Genomic DNA, 21343 nt, shown 5'->3' on the forward strand with positions numbered 1-21343 from the left:
TGATGGCTTAATACTGTACAATAGTTCTCTTTAATTCCTTATCTAAATGCTCTGCCTGTTCATTCCTCCCATTTTACACTGTACTAATGGCTAAACCTAAAGCATTGTTACTTGAACCTTAAGTATCCATGAAGATCGAAGGAGTCAAAAAGTATTTTATGCAAAGGTATCAGCAGTTGTTTTCCACATGCCAAGTTAGCAGTTTGTCAAAACTAAAGGTACCTGAATTTACTGTAAGGAATCTCTTTTGAGGTTTGCTTCTGGTCAGTTGCTCTACAGAGAGAGAAGGGGGAGGAGGAAAATATAAAGGCCCATAATGAAAAAGGCAGTATCTGTGTGTTAATTCACATGCTTGCTATAATATTGAAACGATTTGTATGCACGTGTTGCCACTGATGTAATTCAATTAAATGGGGAAGATACCTACTAATAATGACATTGTTAATTTAATTTAGCCAAGATAGTAGAAAAAATGATTCTGTATAGCACAATGATTAAAAAAATAATAATCTTTGTGTACATGGGAAGAAGGAAATGGGTAGCTCAGGAAGTTGGAGCTACTGTTTAATCTTTCTTACTTAAATAAATCTGCCTCTTTAGCAACTGTGCACTTTGTATAGTTTTTCTTAAGCAGCCAACAGGGTTAAGATGCTGGAAGTCTAGTTCCTAGCCTGTTGACAATTTCAGACTTGTGAGTAGTGTTCAGTGGCTTTTTTGAGAACTTGCAGTATTCCATGTGTATTTCCAGTTGCTGTCCTTGTGTCTTGATTTGTAATCACTTCCATCTTGCAAATACTTTAAAAGCTAAAGAACTATACATATAGCTGATAAATTTATTGTGCATTATACTCTCACTGTATCTGTACTTGCCATCCTTGCTGCGTGATGTTAGACACTAAAAAAGTAGACATAAGCTAGTGTAGTAGCTAGAAGTATTAATAAGATTCAACTTCTACATGGATTTTCTTGATGATTATATGTTGCTGTGATTTTGAATAAATCTCTTATCAATGTTGCAGCTTCTAGCATCGACCAGGCGGGACCAAGACAACCTGCAGGCAGAGTTGAATCGGCTTCAGGCTGAAAATGATGCTTCTAAGGAGGAAGTGAAAGAGGTGTTACAAGCTCTTGAAGAATTAGCTGTCAATTATGATCAGAAGTCTCAGGAAGTAGAAGATAAGGCAAAGGAATATGAATTGCTTAGTGATGAACTCAATCAAAAATCGGTATGAAATTGGGATAAGAAATTACTGACAGTCTTCAATGTAACTTTTATTGCCTTACCTCCTCTTGCTTGAAGTCATTTAAAGGTTTTTCACAAGGGAAAATGGGAGTCTTAAGTCTGAAACTTCTCGAGTTTTAGCAAAGGATGGTTTTCTAAAACCAGAGAGTTTCAGAAAAATGCACAGTGAATATTGACCTTTATAGCTCTCCTCTTTTTAGTACCTGTGGCATTTTACTACCTGAAGAGTATTCAGCAAAATCTTGGATGTCAGAAATTAACATTTTTATTGCCTGTTTGTGAGTTTTGTTTGTCATTCTGGTGCAGTTGGGGTAATCCTCTCTTAATCAGCTCCTTCTAGTCTTGAAATCACAGTCAGCATGCTACAGCTTTTCTTCACAGGAATGTGTATTTGCATGCTATATTTATGGCACATAAAATAACTTATCTTGATGCCTTCAAAAATAGGCAGTTTATTTTACTTTCTAAAAGTAGTAGTCCTGAACACTGAGGACATACTCCAAAAAATTACCCTGGTTGAAATACAGATGCAACATCAGTCCCAAAGAATGAATGCCAGACACCCACTTAACAGTTTCTGACTTGACTTGACCATTTTGGTAGCCAATTATTTGGCAGACTTCAATCAGTTTTAAACAATTAATAGTCTACTCACTATCCTAAAATTCTAAGTACTGGAAAGGATCAGCATGCCTGCTGGCATTGCACACAGAATATGTGATGGGCACAAGTCACATTATTCTCTGTTCTTGAAGATGAAAATTCAGTGGGTCTGGGTCTTCTAGTGAATGCGGGTTTCAATTTTCAGTTAGTAAGATTTGGCTAGATAGAACACTGGCATTAAAGCTGATGTTCACAAGATCATGAAACTTCTCTTTAAACTTAAAAGTATTCTAAGCTGAGTAAACTTTACTGATAACTTACATCACTTGAAGGTCAGCTGGAAGTCAGATGATCTCTGGTCTTCCTATCATGGGCAGCGTTTAAAATTTTGTGAAACAGGCTAGCTCAATGTGTGTGATTCTGAAGGTTTGGGTTTTTTCTGTTTTGTTTGCATTGGTTTTCATTTTATAGATAGTTATAATATCTAGAATCACTTGACTAACATGCATTGAGTGTCATGAATAACTTGATCCATAAGAAGGCAACAACTATTCTGAGGTGATGTAAAATGTAAGGCGTTCGGTCTGTCACAGCTAACCCGTGCAGCAACCATTCTGTGGCATCACTGGCTGAGACTTTTTTTGCTGTAAAACTTCAGGCATTTTTTTAAAACTGGAGAACAAAAAGCAGACAACTTTGGAGTATGCAGGCTGCTGAGCTGCAGCCATTACCAACCACAGCAGCTCAGACTAGCTGAAAAACTGCTCTAGAGTAAGTTTAGTGCTTATGAACTCTTGGAAATGGGTGCCATTTTTTTATTTGCAAGTAGGAAAGAGTTAAAAGCTCTGCAGGCAAAGCTGAAATTCCTTTCCTTTACCAAAATATGGTGACGGGTGTTGGACTTGCTGTCCATGTACCCCTTTCCTATAAATGCACTTCTCTGCAATATTTAACTGTATATAACTCTGAATGCTGTTTAACAATGTTGACCTGAATTTTGTGGCAGAGTTGTAAGATTATATTTTGTGAGCTGAAGGCCTCTGTCCCCAGCATTTTACATATCTTTCAGAAGAAATGCTGTCACTCTAGGACTTCTAAATTTTTACTGATCTGGTTTTAGACATAAAAATGGGACATTTCAGTAGGTAACCACATGTTGCTATATGTAAATAAATAGTATGAAATTAGTTCTAAAAATAAGTGTGTTGGTTTTGTGTGTGTGTTTTTTTTTTTTTAATTTAACTTCTTTTACTATAGGTCACTCTAGCCAGTATAGATGCAGAGCTTCAGAAACTTAAAGAAATGACCAACCATCAGAAGAAACGAGCAACAGAAATGATGGCCTCCTTACTAAAAGATCTTGCAGAGATAGGAATTGCAGTAGGAAATAATGATGTCAAGGTAAGGATTTTTAATGCCATGTATTGCATACATACATTGTGGCTAGGTGGAGTCAGTTTTCTTAGTATGGTAAAAATAACCACTAGAGGAAGCCTTATGTGTATTAAGCAATGGATAAGCTTATGCCCAAGTTGTTAAACTGTGACTCAATCAGGTCCCAAATAGAATTTGATTCCTCAAAGACAAGGAAAAGCAGGTATGATTTTTTTTTTTTTTTTTTTTTCTCAGAAGCAGTGTTTTCATTCATACTGTTAAACTGCTATATGAAGTGGTCATAATCAACAACATAGTCTTCAAAATTTAATGCTGACCTGTAGTGCCAATCAGGAAGATACTAACATTAAAAATGGAATGAGGAACTGAAAAGATAAATCTGGAAGATCACTGTAGGACAAGAATGTGAGCAGTATTAGAAATCTATACTGAACTGTATTTCCTTCTTCAAAGGACTCATTACCTTTGTGCAGACTTCTAAATAACCAATAGGAAAACTTAAAGTTGTTCCAGCTCGCCTTTAATTCTATTTCATTGTCTGAGCTTTCTAAATGTTCATTCCACGCTTTTCAGCAGCCTGAGGGAACTGGCATGATAGATGAAGAATTCACGGTTGCAAGACTGTACATTAGTAAAATGAAATCAGAAGTAAAAACAATGGTAAAACGTTGCAAACAGTTAGAAGGCACACAAGCTGAAAGCAATAAGAAAATGGAAGAAAACGAAAAGGAGTTGGCTGCCTGCCAGCTCCGTATCTCACAGGTAAATGTTTCTTTACAGTGTATTCCTAAATGTTCTTTTGAATTCATTAACCTGCCGGGTGAAAGAAAAGTTGCAGTTTTTGACACCTAACAAAGTACATTTGTGAGTGAACAGCCACAAGACTCAGCTGTATACTCTGAGCTGTATACTCTGTATGCTCTCTTCAGTTTTGATGCTTCTGTGTAATTTTGTGACAGGATGTTAGAATTTCTGCAATATATCTGTAGCCTGATAATGCTTTTTTAGCACTTGTATTAAATAGTGGGGTCCATATGTTCTCCATCACAGGAACATTTACAAGTACAAGTCTTACAGAAGCAGTGGCTAGTGAGCACTCTGCCTACTAATGCAGCAAGATGGAAGTTGGGAAAGGTAGCAATAGCACAATAAAATTACGGTAGGCTTGCATAGCACATTAAACTTACTTGTAATGCAAGAAAGGCCATTTTAATGAGATTGTTAGAAAAGGTCAGTAACATGACTTCTAACACTTCTGAAAATTGTGATCTACATATGCAATTTAATTTTTCTATATTTTGTTTTACGTACAGATGGTCACTTGTTTTTTTGGGATGCATAGTTCAGTGCAGCCTTCTAAATACAGTAGGCCTCTCTTGCCTCTGATAGTATTTAACATTCAAAACATCTCCCAGCCAAAAATGTATTTTGTTCCAATCCAGAATAAAGATGTTGTCTTACAGGCTACGTTACAGGTCTACCTGAGTAGTCATATTCTTCTTAGTTTAGTTGGCACCATTTTTGTTTTGACATCAGGTTACTTGTTTTAAAAATAAGTATAAACTGTTTATGCAGATGTAATTCTGTGATACCTAGTTCTCAAGTAAATGAATCTTTTCATTCTACAAGCATGAAGCCAAGATCAAGTCGTTGACTGAATATCTTCAGAACGTGGAACAGAAAAAGAGACAACTAGAAGAGTCTGTGGATTCCCTTAATGAAGAATTAGTTCAACTTCGAGCACAGGGTAGGAGCTGCCTCCCTACACCCCAGCCACCACCGTTTTAAGTATATAGTGCTAAACAGGGAATTGTTCTATTTAGATTGAAGGGCAGAGCTATAGAATGGCTTTTGGCTCTGAACATGTAGAATTACTCAACGGGAGAACATGTTTCAAACAGCAAACTAATATGGATAGCATTAAGTTAAAGATGATACTGATTTAATTGATGTTTGTGGTGGGAGGGGGCTCCTTCCACATTTTTAGGTGTTGGGAAGGGAAGGTGGAATTAACTCCATCTTTCCTGTGATTGCCTGTTTACCTGGTTGAAATGTGTTTTCTCTCCTCTATATCTACTAGAAAAAGTCCATGAGATGGAGAAAGAGCACTTGAATAAGGTTCAAACTGCAAATGAAGTCAAGGTAAGTTAATTTCATTGGGTTTTTTTGGGTTTTTTTTTTAAACAACAACAAAGTAAAGTATGGTAACTGCTTGAAATGTAATAGATACTGTTTTTTCTAATAGCAAGCTGTGGAACAGCAAATTCAGAGCCATCGTGAGACGCATCAGAAACAAATCAGTAGCCTAAGAGATGAAGTTGATGCGAAGGAGAAACTTATCACTGAACTTCAAGAGTACGTAATTGTCATTATTTTAGTAATGCCAAATGGCTCTGGACCATGCAAGTACAGAAACACAGCATGGTGGGAAAGAAGCGGCAAGGGTTTCCTCTAGCAGTGTCTAACTTGTGTTGCTTTACTGAATGTTGTGTTTGACCGGTTCAGTTCATATAATATTTGCTTTCTGTGTTCAGCCAAAACCAGAAGATGATGCTTGAACAGGAACGTCTTAGAGTTGAACATGAGAAGTTAAAAGCGACTGATCAGGAAAAAAGTAGAAAACTGCATGAGCTTACGTAAGTGATAATGGTGCATTAAACAAATGTGTGTGGGAACACTTGCATTTTAAAAACTAATGACCTAATATGATGAAGTGGCTCTCACTGTATATGCCTGTTAGAGAGAGGTTCCAGAGCCTTCTTGAACTTGATGATTTTTTTAAACCTTTGCACTGCCTTAATATTTGAAATTGGAAGTAAAATAATGTGATGGCCACAACTTTTCCTTTGTTAATGTTATGGGTTGGAGGGGTTAACTTCCCAATTTGCAGCTAAGTGTTGCATGCTTTAAGACTGGAAGAGGCTTATAACAGTTCCCTTACCTTAGGTTTTTTTGTTCTTGTGTGATTTAACGAGTTGCATGGTTCTAACGGGCTTATTCTTGAGATTAAAGAGCTGCATACTTCATTGAGTAACTAAGTACAGTCAGTGTACTAGTGAATTAGAGACTGAAAAGTTAATGCAAAAATTAGAACTGGATTCTGCTTGCAGGTACGTATCCAAGGGTCAAGCTGAAAAACAGTTCTCAACTTGTAGAAATCAGACTTCCTGGAAATGTTTCTAGAATATCAGTAGCGACCCCTTTCTGGTATATATGAATTCATCTTTACAGAAGTTAAAACAATACTTTATACTTAAAACTTAAAAAGTGCATGCTTTTTGGCCGTGTTTAAAAACACGCAGTGGCTTTCAGACCTGACTGGGCTATACTGATATCCAATAAGCAACATTTTTTTTTCTTTTAGCCTTACTGTGAAATACGATGTTGCTTTAACTGGCTAAGATTTTAACAGTACTCTGGTCTTACTAATCCATCTTATTCTAATTTATTTATATGTCACAGTGGTTATGAAAGTTACAATAGGTTTTCTTGTCTTGTAAGATTTGATATACATACCACATTATTAATCCTTATTTCGGTTTACAAGCTTAAACTATATAAAGTATTGATCTGTTAAACACACGTGCTATATTAGAAACTTTCCATTTCAAAAGGCTTGCAAAGGAGCATTCAGAATTAGTTTGGTGTTCTGTGTCCTCCCCCAGCCTTTTTGAATCCAGTTATTATATACTATAATATATACAGTATATATTATATACTGTATGTCATAAATGTGCATGGCAAATGGCGGGCCAGAAAATGCAGGTTATTAACTTGTTTTTTATAGTTTATATATAACTTAGAGTTATATAAGATGCCCAGAACTACTTTTCCAGGTCCGGAAAATGGTTAGGATGCTGAGATATTCTTTAGAATATTTTATTACCTCAAATGTTTAATCATTTAGTAGTGGAACTGGCCAAGTAAAGAGAGATTTCAAGAGGAAAAGCAGCTTTTTGGCTACTTAGTAGAAACACTTCATTTTCATGCAGTCCCTGGCCTTCCTGTTCCAACTTTTGAGTCATAAAAAGAAAAGCCCACATTTCTTTCCTGTATCCTGTCATCTTAGTGATTGCACTGCCTTATAATTTTGAGAGAGAACATTAGCAGTGCAGTAAACACTTTCACATTAAATTGGAAGACAGAAGCTCTGTAGGGTGATAATCATGAGGGTATATTCCTGTGAACTGAGATTGCTGTTTATGATGCTAACTTTGGCAAATGTGTAGAGTGGTGAAATGGTAGAACAAAATAAAGAAAAGATCCTTAATCTGCCATGTGATACCATCTCAGCTAGTAGAGCTAGAACATTTGTAGGGTAAGATCTCCTGAAGTATTCATCTTGGACTTGACTCTGATAGTCTTTCTTTACCTATTTTAGAAACTTATAATTTATGCATGTGAACATGCTTGTTTGTATTTTTTCAATATTAAAAGTACTTCCCTCTCTTCCTCCTGCAACTCCCCCACTCCCACCCCATATGGATTTCTGAGTGTGATGTCATCTGTTGGCTACATCCGTAATTGAGGACTTCAGCTGGAAGATGTTTTTCATTTGTACCATGCAGCATTTATCACTTTAGTCTCCTAAAACATTAAAATTTCCAATTTTGCTGCAATGTTTCAGGGTTAATTTATTCTCTTTTAGGGTTATGCAGGACAGACGGGAACAAGCAAGGCAGGACTTAAAGGGTTTGGAAGAGACTGTGGTAAGCTAAGAGTATATTCCAAAACAAATGTCAATACTTGCTGCTTTTTTTTTTCCCCTTTCAGAGTTATTTTTGTTAATTTTTTGGTTTTTAATTGTCCTTAACTGTAGGCAAAAGAACTTCAGACTCTTCACAATCTTCGGAAGCTGTTTGTTCAGGATCTGGCTACTAGAGTGAAAAAGGTAATGTGGTGCTGTAGCAAAACCTGGTGTTTCTGAGAATGCTACATAAATTTAAGTTTAGGACTAAATGAGGAACTATCTTTATGCAGTGTCATTTTTCTGGCTTGATCTTAATGCACGAGTTCAGATTTGTGCTCAACCTTCCATTCCCTCCCCATGCCTTTGTTACTGCAGAGTGCTGAGATTGACTCGGATGATACAGGAGGCAGCGCTGCACAAAAGCAGAAGATTTCCTTCCTTGAGAATAATCTTGAACAGCTTACGAAGGTTCACAAGCAGGTACAATGAAGCTCTATTTCAAGTTCTAATTAAAAACAGGCTACTTAAGGTGCATTATTATAGACGTGACTAAATGCATGTTGGTTGTAAAATCACTTTCATAATTAAATACTTCTACATCTTCAGTGTGTCTCGATATAAAACAATAGACTAAAGTTTTCCTGTAAAGTAAATTAGTAACTGTTTTAGGTATGTAGGGTGTGTAATGAAACAGCTGCATTTAAATTGAAGAAGGTCCAAGTTAGTGTTTAGGGTTAGAATTCAGTTTAGAGGATGCTTGCCTGGTTTTGACTGAAGAAGTATATAGACCAAGTGCTTATGTTGAGTAGCATGTTCTTCCACATGACTGACTTTCAAATTACAGTCTTACTGATGAACTGTTAGATTTGCTAAAAGCTTAAGCAAAGATAATATAGTAGCCCTACTGTTTTGCCTGTGTAGGGGCAGGAGGGTGTTTTGTTAGCTCTCCCTGTGAAGAGAACTACCAAGAAAATAATTGTTTCTGGGTTTGTAGCTGGTACGTGATAATGCAGATCTTCGCTGTGAACTTCCTAAACTGGAGAAGCGACTTAGAGCTACAGCTGAAAGAGTCAAAGCTTTGGAGTCTGCGCTGAAGGAAGCCAAAGAAAATGCTTCTCGTGATCGCAAACGGTATCAGCAGGAAGTAGATCGTATAAAGGAAGCAGTAAGATCCAAGAATATGGCCAGAAGAGGACATTCTGCACAAATTGGTTAGTAAAGAATCCCTTGCCCCCTAAAGCATTGTCTGTCTCCTGATATTTTTGATCTTTGTGCATGTGTGCATTTTTCAATCCTAGTTGGAACTGCATGCGTGAACTTGATGTATTTTCTACCATGAGTTATATTTTGGTTTATAGACTGTAATTGTGTGTGTGGTGGTGCATGGTTGTTTGGGGTGTTTTTTATTTATTTTAAAAGGTTCTTTTCCTGGTAGCTGGATTTTTGTACACGCCGGAAAAGGCTTACCATCCTAGAATTCTAGCCTGAATGTGTATTCCATTTCCTAGAACAAAACAGTACAATGATTGCGAGTCTTAAGTCTGTAACGTCACTCCAGTTCCTAAGACTAAGTAGATATTCCAAAGCAAGGAGACAGATTTAAGCCATCACCTACAACAACAAAATCATCTTGCTGTCTCTTGATCTTGTGGGGAAGAGGGGCAAACAGAAACCCACAACTAACATCCTAAGATCCCTAATTACCTCTTCAGTTCTTTGTTCCAAAACATACAGAACTCCATAGCCCTGCCTAGGGAAAAAGAATGGAAAAACTGGAAATTTGCAGTAGCTGGGATTGCTTCTTGCTGTGTGGTGGGAAGACAGTGTTATTCCCTTGGTCCTCCACCTGCCATTATCCTTTCAAGTGCTGAGGGCCTAGAGGATGTGTGACCTGTGGAGGACTTAACTGTGCCTATTACATAGTTACTTCTTATTCAGTAATCAATACACTTCTGTTAAATGCTAATGAAACTAAAATAAGCATTGCAGTTGAATTTTGCTCATATTCTGTAGGTCTGCAAAGAGCTGTTGCAGAATAAAGTTACACGTTTTTTTTCTTGGTCACTTCGAGTGGCAGCTTGAAGACAGGTGCTTTCCTGTCGTACCTTTTCTCTCACATGATCTCAGAGAAGACAAACAGAATATTCTAGTGAGCTTACCACAGGTATAAAACCTCTTGCACTTAAATGTCTAGATGAGCCTACTCATGTCTTACTGGAGATCCTGTGAGGCAGAAACTGAGACGCGTTTCTCTGATGCAGTTGCTATCTGTAGGTACTTTATATCCACTCTTACCTGCTGAAACTTTAAATGCTTGTTTACTGTTACAGAACTTTGTAAAGTCATACTGTTGGACATGTCCTGTTACGAGCTAGTGCAAAACTGATCGAAAGTATAGTTTATCAAAGTGCATGCAACCTGTGAATTACCTGTCAAAACTACTGTTTTTTGAATTCAGTAACAGAGCAAGTTTTATTTCTGTGTGGTGGTAACAAACTGATAAAACAGTGTTATCTGTGGAGTAATAGGTATGCAGAACCACTTTGCAGAGCAGAGTAACTAGGGGCTTATCAATCAAGTAGATGTAGGAAATACAGCAGGGTATAATGATTCCTTAAAGAAATACAACCCTTGTGGAACTTTGTCTAGCGACGTGTCTTATTGGAGTTCATGTAGCCAAGAAATGGGATGCTTAGAGGGAAGTACATTAGGTGGGACAGATAATGATTATCTTCACATGTATTATCAAAAGCTTTGCTAGCTTTAATTCTAATAGGGATGATAAAAGCATAACCTTGTCTATTTTTCAGGGTGTTTTATAGTTGACACTTACCTGTTGGATCTCGGAATACCATCTCCTAAACTTCTTTTCTTATTCAAAGTGCATTCAATCTTGATTATTACATTTGGGCTACTGTAACATAAAGCATTAGCAAATCTGAATAATCAAAGGTAAAATTGTGATGTATATATTTGTAAAGCATGTTTCTTTTCCTGCAGCTAAGCCTATCCGTCCTGGCCAGCACCCAGCAGCTTCTCCAACTCATCCAAATGCAATTCGTGGTGGTGGTGTGTTCACTCAAAACAGCCAGCCGGTTGCAGTACGTGGAGGTGGAGGACGGCAAGACAAAGTGTAAGTTTGTCTTGTAAGAGTTTTTTTTTTTTTTAAAGGTGTGATTAAACAGCTTTGTATTAGTTTGGTTGCAGTTCATTCTGTGGCATAAAATCACTGGAATAAATCTGACTTTTTTACAGAATTTTATAGTTAGAGGAACAGTACTACCTGTACATCTGACTAAGGCTGCTGCTGGTTTTGTTGTAACAACTAGTGTTTGCTCTGAAATGGTAGTTCTGGAGTTGTGCTGGAGTAGAACAAAATGTGAAAACAATCGGTTGGAGGTAGTTCCCAGTCACAGCCAATAGCTACTGTTTGGGAAAGGAGTGGACAGTTTAAATTCTTTTAAAGTATGGTATTCTTCAGAAAAGATTTGGTAATGAAACAAAAAATGAACCTGTTCTTATGTGTTGTTTACTTGCCGTTCTTACTACGTTTGCACACTGCTTCATGTATCAGTAATTTTAAAGTATTTAATGGAAAAATTAACGTCTTCATCAGGTAAAATTAAAATGTTAGCCTGCCTAAATACAGTTACAGTAATTGAAATAATATGTCCACTTACTTGAACGTGTCTCTAATCTCCTAATTGGTTACAGATATATGGTACTTAAGTTGCTCACAGAATCACATCTCTCTAATTAAAAAGTCTGTGTTGTAGTTGGTCTGTTCATCACCTAATAATAATGCTTTGCTGCATTCTCAGTTGTAGTCTTCACTTTTGAGTGTTGGTATAAATGTCTTCTAGGCATTCCTTTAGCTAAGGTTATCAGCATCTTCAGTTTGAAAATACTCTTAAAATGATTGTGTGGTGCTTGAATCCTGGGCCCTTTTTCTCTGAAGGGCTCCAGAGCAGCTTACATCAATCTTGTTTCCATTTGTTTCTTTTTATTAGCTGACTGACTTTTCAAAACTTTCTCTCCAATTTAGAGAAAATCAGGCTGTAGTACTGGTTAGGGTACCTGGTTCTGTTCAGTAGTGTCTCAGTAAATAAGAGGTTGAAGTGAAGGTACTTTAACTTTGAATAACATTTGCCTTGAATGACTAAGAAGCTGGCAACTCATGGATTCTTGATTATGTTAGTATGGTGAAATTAATCTTCAGATAGCTACTTTGACCACAAAGGCAGCAGTCTAGCTCAGCTGTCCAATGTAGAGACGTTTCAAGGTATGATTGACTCAATTTATTGTAGATGCCTACTGTAGCATGACTTTGCACATGCTATGATGCTGCCTAGAATTCTAACTGAAGAGAGACTATTTAGTCTTATACTTCTTTAGGAGTATTTGTAATAGTTGGTATAATCAGGAATAAATCACTAAATTTTGAGCTTGCACCTTGCTTTGGAGAAAAGCTTTCACTGTTGGTCCTGGGGAGTTCAAATAGGAGAACTTAGCACTTTGACTTTTGGACTATATGTAGATAAATCATGAAGGAGTGGAAAATTGCTAAGTGCTGGCTAAACACTTTTTTAACAAACAAACCAAGAAACTCCCACATAATATGCTTACAGAGTCCCTTAAGCATTTGTAAAGCTTTTGTGCAATTCTAATGTCAGCATGTTACCTGTTGCTGTAGAACCAAGCAGAGTTTAACGCTTAAAGGCAGGAGAATGGCTGAAATTTATTTCAACTTTCCTATCTTATTTTTGGAAGAACACGTCCCTTATGGAAGTAAAGGAACAAAACTTTTTACAACTTTATTTTACTATTAAATATAAATCTGTGAATACTCAGGTAGCCGGTATCATTTAAACTTTTGTTACAATAGGAACCTGATGTAGTGTTTTACATTTGACGACCACCATTTAACAAATTATTCTGGAAACATTAAAGAAATACAGAGGTGGTAAATTGTTATTTCTTTCTGCAAATCAAACTTTTTTTAGGATAATTAATGCCAAACGATCTCTTAATTCCCATTTCATCTTCCCAAAACAGCAAAGGCAAAATTTTGCAGCAGCTGATGGGGGTTATCCAGACAATTCTCAGTGGTCTGGAAAAGTAACAACAGTCATGGGAAACGAAGTTGGGTTATAATTGCTTTGTCTTTGTAATGTTTGCTTTGTTAAGGCAACCAAGATTGGATACCCAGTCAGTTTATCATGCTGTAACGTTAATGGTAACAGTTACCAGCTGTTGTGTTGTGTTTGTGTAGTTTCTTATTCTGGAGTAGATGTTTTGTTAGCACTTGCCTCAGTAGTCTTAAGAATTGGACTCTTAAAGGGTATGTAAATGGTGAATACAGTCCACTGTAAACGTTAATAACTTGGTCTTTTTGGCTTATGAGGTACAAGCACTTAACTCTTGTTGTTCTTCTCATTTACAGTTGCTGAAAAGTAAATGCAGCGTGAGGAGGATTGGATATCGTGTAGAGGGAGTCATTCCATGACGAAATCTCTCCCTTTGGGGACTGTAGGATTATTTTTTGAAAATGTATAAATTATACCTGGCCTGTACAGCTCTTCCCCCTTCTACAAGTTCTGCTAACTGATTCCCAAAAAAACCAAAAGAGTGCAATTTTGGTGTCTTGAAAAATGACATGTTACTTAAAGTGTAGCTCTGCTCATTACACAGTTTGTCTTTCATGTCTTAAATTTAGTCCGCACTGTGCCAAGCTGAATGTACGTTGAGAAAATCTTAGTTCAAATTTTCTAGCTTAATTTGTGTACATCTTACTGTCTTAGGGAATGTGCAACAGTGTTTAAGTATACTTTTGTTTTTATCACTTCACACTACATGTCCCACTGAGTTAGAATGGCACTCTGCTCTACAGTTTTCTTTTGGAATGCTACATTAGAGCATTGGAACTAAATTTATTTGTACAGTGTAAGAATACTGAAGTGTGCTTATGACAGCTGCCATAAGGCACTGCAATTGCTACACCACAGAACTAAAGAGTTCAATATGAACAAGGCTGTTTAACTGTTATCTGATTAAATGCCCGTTTCTCGGGTAATTTAGAATTAAATATTGTACAGTAATAAGAGTAAACTTAAGTTTACAAAAAATACTTTGGCAATGGATTATCCCATCTGTCCTGTTCCTGATTCTACACACAGTACAGTCTGGTGGAGTGAAAACATTCTGCTTCATTCTGATGAGCCTGTCTATCCATTTGTCTGTATCTGTGATGGTTCACTCTCGCTATTTTATAATAGTGAAGTGAGCACGATCTAAAATTTAACTTTATATTCCACTACATATACAGTACTGGAATCTTTGTCTAAAATTTTAACTAATTAAAATTTTTTTCAGCAACTGGTCAATGAATTCGGATACAGTAATAAAAGATACAACTTTTTAAAACTGGTGTATCTGGAAATCCCAGAGACATGTGTTTAAAAATAAAAAATAAAGTGCTACCCTGAATTGTATTTGTAATCCATTTGTAAGTAGGTATATGAAATGTCCGAAGTAGTAGTTGTTGACTATTTTTCTTCTCTTTGCAATAAAGTCCTGTAAAGTGGCTAACAATGAAACATGGGGTTTCTTTGGTTTTGAGTTTCAGTACTACCACTGAGCTGAATCTGGGTTTTTAAATTTTATAGTATTAATTTGCCTAACTTATTCATAGGGTTTAGCCACTATAATTTTTAGAACAGCCACCTTCTGGATAGAAATTAGTTACCAGGTCTTCAAGAGAGAAGGAACTTAATACTACTGAAAGAATTCAGTGAGCTTTCCATATGCAGTTGGTACCACTTTGTGTGCTGGCTTGATGATTTTTTTTTTTTTTTCTGGGTATTCATCAGTTATTGTGGAAACAGTAGAGACCCAATGACTGTTCAGACAGCAGATCACTTTCAACTTTTATAAATAGACAAAATATTTATATTATGATGGAGTGTAGTCAGATTTTAGACCTTGAACCACTTTTTTCTATATCTACAGTAGTCTGAATTTTTAATAGTTTGATTTTTAAAGGTTGAGTGTATCAGGCAAAAATCTCACTATTTTGGAGTTTTCAGCTTTTAAGACTCTTCTGTTCATTAAGGCTGCCAAACACTCCAAACTTGCAGTTGTTTTACAGCATGATTAAAGAGAGCATACTGAGGAAAGAAAAATTAAGGAACAGCAAACTTCGAATGGATTTTCTCATAACGGAAGCAGCACTGTCCGGTATCTTTCTCAACATTAACTACAGGTTTTCAGACCTTCATTTGTTAATATGCAATCATAAAAATAAAAAACCCCACTTTCATTAAAATGCATTCAAATGAAGCAGGATTTTTTTCTCATGCCTGTGAATGGGGGTTTTGTTCCTGTAGGTAATTATCATAGGTTTTGGTGCTGAAAATTGCTGTGTTTATAAAAAAAAAAAAAGGTAACTAGCCTATAGCTCAGTGTACATCAGCTTTTTATATTTAAACTTTTTTTTTATTTTAAACCTTTTTTGAAGTTTACCAAGACCTGCCTCTTAAAATGTAAAAAAAAGACAAAAAAAAAACCACCAATTTTTTTGCTTTCTGGTTTGGCTGTCTTAGGTCAGCCGGTCAGGACAATTATTGTTTTTTGTAAATTAAAAGACTCAGTCTATACGGGGAATGTTCAACACTGCTGTTTCAACTTGCAGTCTTTGAATGGTTCTTTTATGTTCCTCTAGATCATATTTTTAAAAAGATGGTTTAGGATAGGAACACGGTGAAATAGTATTTATTTCTGGTGAACAACTAAATTATTTACATAACTTAAATGCTGACTCACTACTGTGTGTAACTAAATTTGACATGAGGACAAGTCTACCTGTGGAACACGATTTAACTTCAGTACACTTAAGATGCATTAAAACAATTGGTTTGGGGAAGACTCCATATAGTTTTAACTTACCTGCATGCTGTAAATGTATTTGTGTTTAAATAAAGAGAAGAAAAATCTTTGAACTTCATGCATTTATTCAGTCTCTACACCTGTTTGTTAAAGTGTCTTTGTATAATACTTCTCACTTGATAGGTTTCATACCCAGCTATCTCTGTAAACAGTGATCTCCTGATGTCTGTAACCTTTTATTCCAGTGTTTGTTAATACAAGTAAGCTTTCCCACACACAAATATAAATAAGTCTTAGTTTTCAAAAGACTGTTCACTATAGAAAAGACACACAAACAAAAAACCCCAAACCAAACAAAAGAACAAAAAAACCCCAACAGCTGATGCCTGTGGAAATGTTCAAAAATTTATTAGTCATGGTATATTGGAATTTGAACCTCTTCAAATTAACTGGGGGATTACATACGCTCATGTAGTTCATAAAAATGCCAACATAACAGCCATTTTTAATGGCTTCTATTGGTTGTGTATGGGGTTTTTTCTAAACATCAACTTCCACCCTATCTAACTTGGATACAGTAAGAGACATACCCTTGGCATAGGGTATGGGGACAGTCACTCTTCTCTTAAAGGAGAGATTTCTTTTGCTCAAAGCAGCTGTTTTGCTTCCAGAACACTTATCTCTGTCTTAGCATTCAGCTGCTCTTCAACAGACAGGCCCGTAGAACAAACCCCAAACCCTCACCAATACACCCAGCTCTCCTTAAGCCATGTTTACGTGTTACTTCTTAGCTGTGATTGGGAGTTAGATACGTAAGATTATTAGTACATCCTTTTCATCGAGGGTTTTGGTATTGGTTGGTGTGGGTTTTTTAAATGGTTGCATTTTAGAGTAAGCTGAAGTCAGGTTACGGACAGCTGTGCTTGCTTCTTTCCAGGAGCAGAAGGAAATTAAAGAACTGGAGGAGATTTGCCTTAATTCAGGCATACTGGCAACCGAGGAAGTATAGATGCACCTAAATTCCATGCTTGTTCTTTGAAATGAAAAGCGTAGAAGCTGATCGGGGTTTGGGCACGTGATGTGTATTTGCATTTGGTTCCTGAGCAACTTAAAAGTCCAATTTCAAAGATTTTTCTGAGATGACAATGCATTTACCTGTTTTGGGATGCACAAAGAATGGGTCAGAGATGCCAGATATATGAGTTGCCTAGAAAATCAGTCAAGTGTGATGATTCCTCTCAGTAGTCTTCTCTAGATGTGTCAGCTTGGGCTTTCCTGAGTATGGTGTCAGTTGTCCGTATGGTGATGCTCAAAGTTCTCCCTTTTATCCACATGCTTGGACGGTTGTCTTTGGAATCCAAGTGAACTTGTCTTGGTTTCAGTTGAAAAGGAATTCCCATGGCTTATCATGAGCCTTTTTTTTTTTTTTTTAACTTGGCTTCTGCTGATTTGATGGCTCCTCATTCTTCTTTGAGAGAGACTAATCCCTTTCCAACATTTCTGTGCCACCTGGACTTTTGTAGACCTTTTTTTTTTTTTTTTTTTTTTTAGGACTCATTTTCCTTTCCAGTAATCTGTAACAGTTTTTTCTACTTTTCCTGAGTTCTATTGTACTGGTTTTTTTAAGGAGCAATCTAGTTGTTTGAGACTGCAATCATCTTCTGGATAATTTTCTCAGAAAAAAAATTAGCTAAATTTATAGAGCTTTGATATATAAATATATATTCAAAAGGCATAAAGGAGGTCTAGATTTAAGTCTGCCAGTAGTTATATGAAAGAAAAGATCTCAGGAGGGAGAAATGGCATCTGTAAAACTGCTCAATAATGAGCTAATCTGATATAAAATATTTCATAATGTATCCTATTAATGGAAGATGTCTCAGTCACACTAGTGAAATGCTCATTTTTTAATATATCTGTATCTCTACTAGGGGATGACCAACTCAAACCCTTTTAATTGCAGACAAGGACTAAGGGATGCTCAAAAAGGAAAGTAAATTTCACGCTGAAGTTTCTTACGAGCAATGGCATGACCTGAAATTACTTCTGAAATGAAGAAAAAATATTATTACATCTCTGAAAAGGAAAAACGGCAGTTACCTGAAGTAATGACCCACAAACTGCTAAGGAATTCATTGACAGAACAAGATTGTTCTTGTCCTGGTTTTGGCTGGGATAGTTATTTTTTTCTGTTCAGTAGCTAGTACAGTGCTGTGTTTTGGATTTGGTGTGAGAGCAATGCTGATAGCGCACTGATGTTTTCAGTTGTTGCTGGGTAGTGTTTGTATTGTCAAGGACTTCTCAGTTCCTCGGGCCCTGCCAGCGAGAGGGCTGGAGGGGCACAAGAACTGGGAAGGGACACGGCCAGGACAGGTGACCCAAACTAGCCAAGGGGATATTCCATACCATAGGATGTCATGCTGCGTACATAAACTGGGGGGGGACTGGCTGGGCATCTGCCACTGTGTGGTGAGCAACTGTACAGTGCATCGCTTCGGGGTTTTTTTCCCCCTTCCCTTTGGATTTTATTCCTCCCTTCTTCTCTCTCATTTTTTTCTTTTTTAAGTTTTATATTATTTCAATTATTTTACTGTTCTTATCTCAACCCTCGAGTTTCACCTTTTTCCCCAATTCTCCTCCCCATCCTGCCGGGGGAGTGAGTGAGCTGCTGTGTGCTACTTAGTTGCTGAGTGGGGTTAAACCATGACAGTTCTGTTGGCTGGCTGGGGGTGGCTTCCCTCTCGAATGGACTGGGAATTCGCAACACCAATTTAGGAAGTGTCAAAATGCATCACTATAGTTAATGTGCTATGTGCAAAACGCCAATATGTAGCATAACCTCACTAAATGACACAGAAAACACGTCTGGAAGATGATTAATGAAGGCTGATGGGTATGTCAGAATTTCTGCCTGTGGAGTTCTGAGCTGATGAATCTTCCTGAACTGTTCATCTTTTTATCTTTAACCAATCCTTGCTGGGGGGAATGACAAGTGCAGTGAGACTGGGCAGGGAGAGTGATTTGATCTGCCGACTCCTTCTTGTGTTTCATTATGGAAGTTGAAGGTGCAGAAGATATCGGTCAGCTAGGCTATCCAGCGTAACTGGGAGAAGAGTTACCTGAAGAAGAAAAATATAATGCAAGAGAAAAGAAGAAGACAAATATATGCAAACGAGACTATTGTAATAGAGCATAATTAGCCTAATCACCTTTGAAAAGGAAAATAAGAGGCTAATGACTATAAAGAGGAAAGAAAGGGGTGTTGCATAGCATGGTGTGGCATATCTGCAGCCCACATGCCTTGCAGGTGCGTGTTTCAGCAGCGTACCCCCTGAAGGGTCTGTTGTAGGCATACTGGTATTGTGGAACAGAGCTAAATCACTGTCTTCACCTAAGGTGCCAAGGGAAGTGTTGATGCGTACCTCCAGCAAGTGAGGAGAGCAGCACAACCCACATTCTCTGCATTCCTAAATCCACAGAACTGGGTGTGGAAATGACTCGGAGGTGCCCCCAGGTGTGTATTTTGCAGAGCTATTTCCACAGCATCTGTTGTGAGTAACAAATACCTGGGAGGCCCTGTCCTGTAAATCAACTCAAATTGTCTCCTGCAGTTGGAGACAAATACACTTCACACATGGTAACGCCATATTGGAGATCCCTGCAAAGCCACTTGCTGTTCCAGTGGATGCTTGATTTGGCTTTTGTCAGCAGCAGCATTAAAAAGTGTGTTAAAAAGTAAGTTAGCTCAGCAAAGTGTAAATGCCGGTGTTACCCTGCCCGCTTACTGCCTCCATCAACGCCTCTAGTTCCAATCAGCCCCTGGGGTGTTGCGCTGTCATGACAGGGCACTTAACAAGCAGGTATTTACAGAGTATTCGCTGCTGGTCTTTGCCTGAAAGGGTGTAAATGATTCTTTAAGTGCTTTTACTGCAAGAAATACCCTTTGGCGGAAACCATGAGAGATCTTAGTCCTCTGTCCGGGAAAGCTTGTTTCAACCACAGCTTACTGCGAGCCCTTTCTGCTTTCAGCGCCAGCTGCGTGCAGCAGCCCAGTGCCCTCTGTGGCTTCTAGGGCCTGGCTTGCAGCGGGGACTGCAGCCGGGTGACTCCCCTTCCTGCTGCTGATGGAAAAGGGAAGCTTCTTGGGGAGAGGGTATCCTTTCGTATGCGCTTCCAGGGCCTTGTCCCTTTGTCGGGTTTTCCACGTCCTGGCAGGTTGTTTTGCAGAGGCCCCTTTGCTTGCAAGCGGTCAGGCAGGAGCCCCTGCCACCTTTCCCCGGGGGCTGGAGGGCTCCCCCTGCCCACCTCGGGACCCCAATGTGTGTGGCTGGTCCGTGTGCTGGGGGAAAGGAGCAGCTGCCTGCTTTTCCTGAAATAAATTTATTTTCCTGCTCCTACAGATCTGTTTTTCTCTCAAACCGTGAGGCCGTGTGCCACAGGGCCCCTGAACAGGAGAGGAGCTGAAGCGCAGGGCCCGGCAGGGCAGACATACAGGCCGGGCTGTGGAGGAACAGAAGTTCCCGGTTTGGTGTGTGACACGTCCTAGGTCCGAAGTTCAGTTTACAACAGGGAATGGAGAGTTCTCCCTCTGCCATTGCTGAGGTCCTTCTGGCTGCCCAGGAAAAGACCACCGAGGTCACGATGAGGTGTGAGCTGCGCTTGTCACTGCTTGGGGCAGCCAACGCAGAGCTCCCCGCCTGGGGCTGGGATGGCAGCTGTCACCAGCGGGTCATCAGCGGCCTGACCGCGCTGCCCCAGCTCACCCCTCCTGTGCCTGTAACCCCGCGGGTGTGAGAGAAAGGGCAGGGCTGCCCCAGGAGCGGGGACCTTGTGCGCTGCGAACCGCAGCCCCAGGGATCCAGCTGCTGCAGCGGAGTGACCGTCAGTTCCCTGCGCTCCCCTGCCTCGGCCTTCGGTTACCGGCTGACACCGCGGCGCGGCGGCCGGGTGGGCCCCTTCGGCAGCCGAAGCTGCCGGCCGGCGCCGCGAGGGGGCGCCAGGGGCCCGCGGGCCGCGCTGTGAGCGGGCGGGGGGTGCCGCTCCCCGCCGGCCGCAAATGGCCGCCCGCGGCCGGCCGGGTGCTCCGCGGCTGGCGGGGGGCCTGCGCGGCCCTGCTCCCCGCTGGCGTTCCTGTGCCCCTCGCCCCGCAGGGAGGTGGCGGTTCCTCACATTCACCGGCCAGCAGGCAGGCGGTAGCCGCGCCGCCATGCAGCCGTCTGGTCTGAGGCTTCACTAATTTTCTTCAAGTTCCCAGCTGTTTTTCTTCCTCTAAACGTCTTCGTGGGTTTTTTTGTACAGGTCATTCCCATTCCACAAACCTCGGCCCCATCCCCGATTTCAGAGGGGACACTTCATCAGGCAACAGAAAAGCTGGTTTTGGCTTCCTCGGCACGGAGTACATAGGAACTCCAGCTGCCCGGGCCTGCGGCCCTCCCCTGCGGCACCTCCTGCCCTCCCGGCGCCTCGCTGGCTCAGCCGCAGCCCGGCGTCCCCCGCAGCCGCCACGTCCCTTGCTGCGGGGCTGGAGC

The 21343-nt window shown here is 39.3% G+C and overlaps 1 protein-coding gene across 2 annotated transcripts in view; it reads left to right on the plus strand.

Moving 5' to 3' along the window:
* Positions 1 to 15933, plus strand: part of KIF5B (kinesin family member 5B) — a 37099-nt gene extending 21166 nt beyond the window's left edge. Inside the window, exons 14-26 of one of the 2 annotated variants that reach the window (XM_080384300.1) lie at positions 1020 to 1226; positions 3104 to 3247; positions 3818 to 4003; positions 4871 to 4988; positions 5322 to 5383; positions 5487 to 5596; positions 5776 to 5877; positions 7890 to 7950; positions 8061 to 8132; positions 8307 to 8411; positions 8926 to 9142; positions 10932 to 11064; positions 13375 to 15933. In XM_080384300.1, coding sequence (XP_080240426.1) covers positions 1020 to 1226; positions 3104 to 3247; positions 3818 to 4003; positions 4871 to 4988; positions 5322 to 5383; positions 5487 to 5596; positions 5776 to 5877; positions 7890 to 7950; positions 8061 to 8132; positions 8307 to 8411; positions 8926 to 9142; positions 10932 to 11064; positions 13375 to 13381 — 1524 coding nt within the window. In that variant the 3' untranslated portion in view covers positions 13382 to 15933. Of the gene's footprint in view, positions 1 to 1019; positions 1227 to 3103; positions 3248 to 3814; positions 4004 to 4870; positions 4989 to 5321; positions 5384 to 5486; positions 5597 to 5775; positions 5878 to 7889; positions 7951 to 8060; positions 8133 to 8306; positions 8412 to 8925; positions 9143 to 10931; positions 11065 to 13374 lie in introns of both variants that reach the window. The other variant, XM_080384299.1, reaches the window with a different exon arrangement.
* Positions 15934 to 21343: the final 5410 nt, after the last annotated feature.

The sequence above is a fragment of the Falco punctatus genome (assembly GCF_963210335.1).
Source record: "Falco punctatus genome assembly, chromosome: 4".
NCBI classification, from domain to species: Eukaryota; Metazoa; Chordata; class Aves; order Falconiformes; family Falconidae; genus Falco; species Falco punctatus.